We start from the raw sequence: 8,178 nt of genomic DNA, 5'->3' as shown, positions 1-8,178 counted from the left end.
TGGTGCGTCTACACGCATCTAGACCAAGCAGCTTGTAGAGACGTGTAGAGTTGGGAGATGTCCTGCAGTGTCCCAATACAGGAGAAACTGGTGCAGCCACTTAAAACCCTACATACTAGGGCCGGCCATTCAACCGAAGATATATTCTTTATTTCTTAATTCATAAACATTTTTTTATAACTAAATCAGTTAGTCTGATAACTCTGCAGTAAAGTAGAAATATTGCTCAAGTGATTAAAACATGGAAAAAAAAACACTTTTGCCATATCACAATATTACTACATCCAAGATCCCTCACATTTCAATATAATATCCATATATTGTGCAGCCTTATTGTGGCCAGTCAGCCTTATGGTATGTGCCTAACAACACTGATTAGGACAGGCGCCGTTGCAGTTCGCCCGCAAGTTTCCTGAATTACGGTATTAGTCCGGTAAAATTAAGGCAGAGGTTGGACAAAATTGTATTATTTAGTTTTTCAACTGATTCTGTTAGTCTAATGCTGAATCCATTGCAAGCATTTGTTTTGCACAAAAAACATTCATTGGCCCCAGAAAACGCCAACAAAAGATGATTTTTTTGATGACTCATCACTTTTCATCACTAAACCATCATTTTCTTGGGCCGTTTTTAGCCCAAGGAATGTTTTTTGTGCAAAACAAATGCTTGCAATGGATTCAGCATCATGACAAACCCCTAGTTAGACCCCTCACATCCTACTTAAAGCTATTTTTTTTCTGGGTATTTTCCTCCTGTATAGAAAGTCGATTGATTTGGCCACTGTGGGTATTTGCAGTGAGCAGATCATGGTAGATTTTTTTATCCTGGCTAGTAGACCTAATTTCCTGACAGAATCAGTTGAAAAACGAAATAATAAAATTTTGTCCAACCTGAGTGTATTTTTTCCCTAGATTTACTAGACTATATGCCCACAGCCTGCTAGCAAGTGCCGTGGGAAGAATAAGGTAATAAAGCGTAACATTATGTTAAATGCTTGTATAAGTTATCAGAAACCAAACAGACACAAACTGATAAGTTGACACTGGAGTGAAAACATAACTCTTCATTATATAATCAGGAACAAATGAAGAGCGTTCACCTTTTGGTGAAACTGGAAAAAAGCCAAAATGGAGTTTTGTAAATGTTTACAAAATACGTCACTAAACCAATTATTTCATTACTTTCTGGTCAGGCGAGGCTTCAGACATAACAATAATCTGATGAACTTTAGACAGACTTCTTGGGACTTTTGGAAAAAAAGATGTGATGCAACCCCCTGCCAACTTTTACAGACGCAAACGAGCGTGAGCGCGCGCACGCACACGCACACGCACACGCACACACACACACACACACACACACACACACACACACACACACACACACACACACACCTTTGTGCAAACTGCAAAGTCGCTGTCTGACTCTTGAACATGTGAGATGATGTCAGGGAAATGCATAAATAATGCTTTGTCTCGCCTAGTGTGCGCACATACGCAAGTGTCTGTGTGTGCGCACGCTTGTGTGTGTGTGTGTGTGTGTGTGTGTGTGTGTGTGTGTGTGTGTGTGTGTGTGTGTGTGTGTGTGTGTGTGTGTAAAGGGTCTTCTAAAATAACTGTTATTGTTCACGGTGGGCATCCTGAGTACATCTCTGACGAGGACAAGAACATTCCCTGGACAGGGGGAGTGGCTAGTTTGACCACTTTACAGAAATGTAAACTTTGAGTGTCCATTTTTACAACATTCCAACATTCACTCATAGGGATGCCACCAAAAAAAAAACGATAAACAGCCCAAAATATATGCTAATACTACCTGAGGCCTACTAGCCTGACACTCAGCCTCAATTGACATTTCGTTTCGAGCTATAGTCAACTTTTTCTTGAAAAACGGATGCTAAAATAAAAATAATGTTTCGAATATAAAAAAATAAGCTTCATAATATATGTGTTTCTATTAAAAAATGACCACAAAAAGCGTAAAATAATGATAAAATAATCATGTTGGCCCTACAATGAAAAAGTTGACTATAGCTCCTTTAAGTAACAGAGTAACCATGAGGACTGAGAAGGCTGTACAACAGGGTTCCCCAATAGGCGGCCCGCGGGCCATTTGCGGCCCTACCGTCTGGCCCACACCAACCCCAGTAATAATGGTGGTATAAGAGCAGCAACAACACTAGTATATCGTCGTTGTCGGGTGGAAATCTCATGTTGGATGTTGTGCCACTGTGAGGGACAGCGGACAGAGTGTGAACGGGAAACCAGCGTCTGTCCTGTCAGAGAGGGAGGGGGAGGCGGGCGGATGGAGGGAGGGAGGGGGAGGCGGGCGGATGGAGGGAGGGAGGGGGAGGCGGGCGGATGGAGGGAGGGAGGGGGAGGCGGGCGGATGAGAGAGGGAGGGGGAGGCGGGCGGATGCAGAGGGTTCAGAGAGCTCTGGAAAGCAGACATTCCCAGCCCAGCTCCGGAACTCGCGCACAAGCACGCACACACGCACGCACACACGCACGCACACACGCACGCACGCACGCACGCACGCACGCACACACGCACACGCACACAGCATCCTGGAGACCTCCTCAAACAACACAACACAACTGCCGCCACCGTTGTGTGGCTGTGTGTGTGTGTGTGTGTGTGTGTGTGTGTGTGTGTGTGCGTGCGTGCGTGCGTGCGTGCGTGCGTGTGTGTGTGTGTCTGGGAGATTGATAACCACCCTTCCACAATAACACAACACAGTCAGATAACCCAGGGTGAACTGTTGTGTAATCGAGGGAAAGGCCCTCGCTACAGCCAAGGTCAACACTCATGCACACGCACACAGTACACACACACACACACACACACACACACACACACAAACACACACACACACACCCCTCCCAGTGCATAACAGGCCAGTCAGCTGATTTAAGCACATATAAACAAGTTCAAGTACAAGACCACCGACCGAACAAGGAATATAGGAAAATATCACATGGGTGGTTTTGGAGGCATTTTAACTCATTACGATGGTCAAATACTAGCCTGCTAACTACAGCGTTAGGGGTGGGCGATATGGAAAATACAACATCACGATATTTTCCCAAGCTGTATAACGATACACGATTTTATCACGATTCTTTTTTCACGTTGGTTTTTATGGTTATTTTTCAAGTTACTTGACAACATCTATACTCTCTGGGTTCCATTTGGGAGGTCTAAATTGAACTTTACAAGTGTGTAACTCTGACAGCATACAAATGAAACCAAATGGACCCTTACGGGTCCATTTGGTTTCATTTGTATACTGTCAGAGTTAAGTGGAGACCTTGACATTTTAAAGTTTGAGAACTGATGATTTAGACCAAAATGCAGGTTTAAATTGAATTCTGCAATGAATCTCTGTATTGATGATTAAACAGGAGGTTTTACAAGGCTCTCCATCATTGTATCACGATATATACGATACCTCTGAAAAGGCATATCGTGGAGATATTGTATCGTCTCCATGATAATTATCACCATATCGCCCACCCCTATACAGCGTGTTTAACATATCTGCCTTCATCTGTTGTCCACAGCATGAAATGCACTGTTCATTACTAATAACTATTACTAGCTTTTGCTTAGTAAAATGGCAAAAACAATTATGTGTCAGAACTCGACAACCAAGTGACACACGTAGGGCTCTCACGAGCATGACATTTTAAAATTCTCACACGATTAGCCATATAATTGTATTTGTGGCATTGAATATTGTAACATAATAATGTTTACAAATAATTATTAGATTTCTGTTTGGCTTTTAGGCTTCGGGAATAAAGGCTGCCCCGGATACATAATCTTTGAGTAGCAGCAGCGCTATAGAGAGAGATCTCTCTATAGCGCGCAATGAGGGCCTCTACAACTATTTTTCCCGGGCTGAATCAGGGGCCCAGCACGTCCCTGGTGGTGATTAGGCGTTTGTGTGAGCAGTGGGACAGCAGTGGGACAGGCCTACTCACATGGTTGTGGTTGTCCAGGAGGGGGCTGAGCACGGGGGAGCCTGCGGGGCTGCACAGCTCAGGGAACGGGTTGATGATGGCTGGGAGAGAGGATGGACGCATCTGCTGCTCTTCCTGCAGTCGCCTGCAGAGGGAGACAAACACACACAGACAGACATGTCACAGACAAAACCTCATACATTGATCATTGCAAGAGGGGATAACTGTGTGTGTGAGTGTGAGTGTGTGTGTGTGTGTGTGTGTGTGTGTGTGTGTGTGTGTAACATGTACAGACATTGGACCATACATGCACCATACATGCACACAAAAATAATGCAGTGCGTAACAACAGTGCCGGAGCCCAAGGATTAAAGATGCTTATTAACTTGTGATGTATGACGTCAATGTCACTGAACATGGTGTGCGATTGGTCAGAGGTGATATATTTCATTTGGTTTCTGCCAAGAAGGAAGAATAACATAAATGTTGCCCCCGTTGGCATTAAGTTCTTGTTCGATTGGATTATGCTGCAGCCTAAGGACATGTTTCCAAGACGGGGTCCCTCCAGACCAACTGCAAGGACGTCGTTCTATGACAGAGGAGAACACGAGGTGAACGTGGTGTCTACCTGATGGTCATGGGCTGAGAGCGTCGCAGCCTCTCCCGGGAGGGGGAGCAGGGGGGCAGGCGCGGGGGGGCAGGTCGCTGGTGGGCCTGCTGACCGCGGCCCGGGTGGGGAGGAGCGTGCACGTGGTGGTGGTGGTGGGGAGCGTGCACGTGGCCGTTGCCGTGCAGCAGCAGCGTCGTGTCGGACGGCGTGGCGCCGCAGCTGGAGTGAACGCTCTCCATGGACGAGTTCATCTCGTTCACCAGTTGCTCTAGGTCCACATCATCGTCTGGGGGGGGGGGGGGGGGGGGATGTAAGAGGAGGAGGAAGTAGTAGAGCTGTCACAATAGACCGTATGTCAAATCCCGCTCTTGTTACTAAGTGGGACATCAACAACCAGGGCAGATTCTTTTATAATGGAAGTGGATGGGGAAAAAAGATTTTTCATAGCCTCATTATAGCTATTTAAAGTACCAAAAGAAACACATCTACGTGATATTAATACAAAGGGAAGACAAAAGTACAGTAGTTACATTGCAAAACAGGAGTTTCCCCCCGAAAATATATGTTTTAATTAGTTTAATCTTCTGGAACTGGCAGAGGACAGAAATAGAGACAGAAAGCGCAGTGCATCTTGGGTAGGAAGCTGGCAGCCAGCCTATAATTCCACTACATAATAGGCTGGCTGTCGTAATTCTGCCCATTTAAAATATATGTACCCAATCGAAACTCTTAGTTACATTGATAAGGTTCATGTGAACTAGTCTGTTTGAAGCTTATTCATTATAATGATCTAAATCGCTATGACCGCGCAGCGCCGTACTGCACGCTGTCCGTGCTCTGCAATGCGCACCACGGTGAAAGACTGAAGCCACTTTCTCCCACTGCATAACTCCACCCCTGGTAGCGAAAAGTTAATGTTTTTTTCTGGTTGGCCAGTCAGGGAGTCTTAGGGACCAATCAGAAGGCTGACAAACGGTCTATCGTTACATAATCGTCTAATCGCAATTATTTTACATAATCGCAATTATTTTGTCATAATCGTCATAATCGTTTACATGTTGAAAAATGTTCATATTTTCAAATATTTTCAAAAGTAGTGGAAATAGCAGATCTACAAGCTCACAACGCGCCGCGATGCGACGCGTTGTGAGCTTGTAGATCGGCTATTTCCACTATCAATGATCTTTTTCAAGTGTAAAGTTGTCAAATATGTCAGTCATCCATTTTTGACCCCAAAAAATGGAGTAGGCATGATAGCAATCGCGAAATTGCATGTTTAACCCCCATAGCAACCCCATCTTTCAAGCATGGCAGCCATTTTGGCAGCCATCTTTGTTAAACATAGTGGCTGTTATCTCATGAATGCCTGAACGGATTTCCATTCGGATTTTTTTGTTTGAAAGCTGTGAGCAATGTGGACACACGTGGTGCATTATCTAGGCATGGGTGTGCATGATCCGTGCACACCCAATTACATGGAAGTCTATGGAGACGAATGGCAGGTGGGAGTACGGAGGTATGTTAAAATGGCGGTCAATGTGTTAAAGGTGATACACCATGCATTTAAAAAGTATTTATGTCATATTGTGTATGTCCCAAAAACGTTTTTCAAAAGGTTTGAGGCTAAATTACCACTCCTGAATAGAGAGCCTCTCATTTTTGAATGGCTCTCAGAGCATTTTCAGCTGCATTATAAAATTGGCCTGAGGGGGGGTGGCGCAGTTCTGCCCGTTGTGTGTGCAGATATGCACCCCGGTCCCCAACCAAACACTACACGAAAAGTCTTAAAAATAATAATAATAATTAAAAAAAGAAAAAATCCTGTTGAATTGTTAATACAGAGATTCATTGCAGAATGCATTTCAACCTACAGTTTGGTCTAAATCAGTAGTTCTCAAACTTTACAATGTCAAGGTCTCCCCATAACTCCCTTACGGGTCCATTTGGTTTCATTTGTATACTGTCAGGGACGGGCACGGGGACGGGCACGGGGCACGGGAAGGTCAAGCAACCTGAGCTCCATGGAGGGTTTAAATATACAGCATGCCTGCCTGGGAAGCAGTAGAGAGACTCCTCTATAGTGCAGAGTCAGAGTGAAACAGTAGCTGGCTGACTTTGACACCGACCGTGTTTTTTCACTGGAGTCATCAATAGGCCGATCGCACACGCACACACACACACACCATCAGGGTTAGTTCTGCCGGTCTAGTGGGGAAGACAAGTGATACGTACGTCTGCAAGTGGCCAATGACAGCCAAGAGAGCATTTCAAATGGTCTGCAGCCAATCACAAACAAAGGCAGGAGGCAAGAATGAGCGCCAATCACGTCCACTGATGCTAAGAGGCCTGCGTCCTGCGTCAGATACGCATATTATTGTCATTTGACGCAGGGACGTCAATTGGGTATGGCAGGGGTATGCAGCTGCCATACCCTGGGTCCAGGTGGGGAAATAAAAGTTACTTTTAAATATAAATCTATGAATGTCTCTTTGTCTATAATCTGCGCTGGTTATTATGTTGTTATATTACAGTAAAATAACTACAAATAGGAGCACTGTGGTGCAGTGGTTAGCACTTCGCCTCACAGCTCGAAGGTCCTGGGTTCGATTCCCGCCGGGGGAAGCTGTGGGCGCTGGGGGCGTGTTCCTCCACCCGCGTCATCAGCACCCACACCCTAGGTGGGGTTGGCGATAGGGCCTTTCTGTGGTGAGTTTGCATGTTCTCCCCGTCTCTCCTTGGGCATAGGCCCTCACACAAAAACATGCAGTAGTCCTGGTTTCTATACTACCTCCCCCTAGCCAGCCGGGTGCTCCCCAATGTCCCCTGGCGCGGCAGGGGGAGAGCGGAAACCAGGACTACAGGTTAGGTAGTCACCGGGTGAGAAAAATGGGTTGCAAAACCGTGGGATAAAAAATATTAAAAAATAAAAAAATAAAAAAAATAACTACAAATGCAAAATTTAACAAGGTATTATAATTATATTCTCCACACTTGTATTCTCCCCATCTTGACAAAATGGTATATTCCCAGGTTCCACAGGTCAGCTGCACAGGTGCAATGCATTATTGTTAATTGTAGCTGCGCTTGAACAACCATTCCAGATGCCATATCCAGCCCAAGAAACCCTAGAAACGGGGGAAATAGGTATGGCAACATGACTGGTGTCTTGCACGAAGACACCCGTCATGTTGCCATACCTTAGCTTTTTCTACGCACAAAGTCAAGCGTAGGAGCGCAGCTCAAAAAGCGGTACAGAGATAGCTGGGGTCCAGTTTACCAAGTCTAGAGGGTTTTAAGCTTACCGAGTCTAGAGGGTTTAAGTGTCCCGTCACTTGTGTTCAGAATAACCGCCTGTATTTGTTATGACGCTCTCACACAAGCTTGACCAGCCATCGCCAATGACATTTTACATGACGATTAATTGTCACTCAAATAATTGGCGATTAACGATTTAATTGTGTTTTTGTCGTTGATAATTACATTTCTGTTTGGCTTTTAGGCTTTGAAGTTGTACATGGTAGATAAGACACATAACCTAAATATACAAAGAAATTACTGACATATTTGACAACTTACTACTTAAAAAATAACATTGATAGTGGA

General features: G+C 44.8%; 1 protein-coding gene across 2 annotated transcripts in view; it reads right to left on the bottom strand.

Moving 5' to 3' along the window:
* The window catches only part of LOC308292600 (growth factor receptor-bound protein 10-like), a 74,953-nt gene that overhangs the window by 33,252 nt on the left and 33,523 nt on the right, over positions 1 to 8,178 (bottom strand). For both annotated transcript variants that reach the window (XM_080734985.1, XM_080734986.1), the window contains exons 4-5: positions 4,594 to 4,861; positions 3,987 to 4,110 (exon numbers count right to left, since the gene is read on the bottom strand). In XM_080734985.1, the coding sequence (XP_080591111.1) occupies positions 3,987 to 4,110; positions 4,594 to 4,861 (392 nt within the window). The remainder of the gene's footprint in view (positions 1 to 3,986; positions 4,111 to 4,593; positions 4,862 to 8,178) is intronic.

The sequence above is a fragment of the Nannobrachium achirus genome, assembly GCF_963921795.1.
Source record: "Nannobrachium achirus genome assembly, chromosome: 10".
Lineage (NCBI taxonomy): Eukaryota > Metazoa > Chordata > Actinopteri > Myctophiformes > Myctophidae > Nannobrachium > Nannobrachium achirus.
The sequence above is the reverse complement of the archived record's forward strand: the minus strand, read 5'-3'. Positions and strand labels throughout refer to the sequence as shown.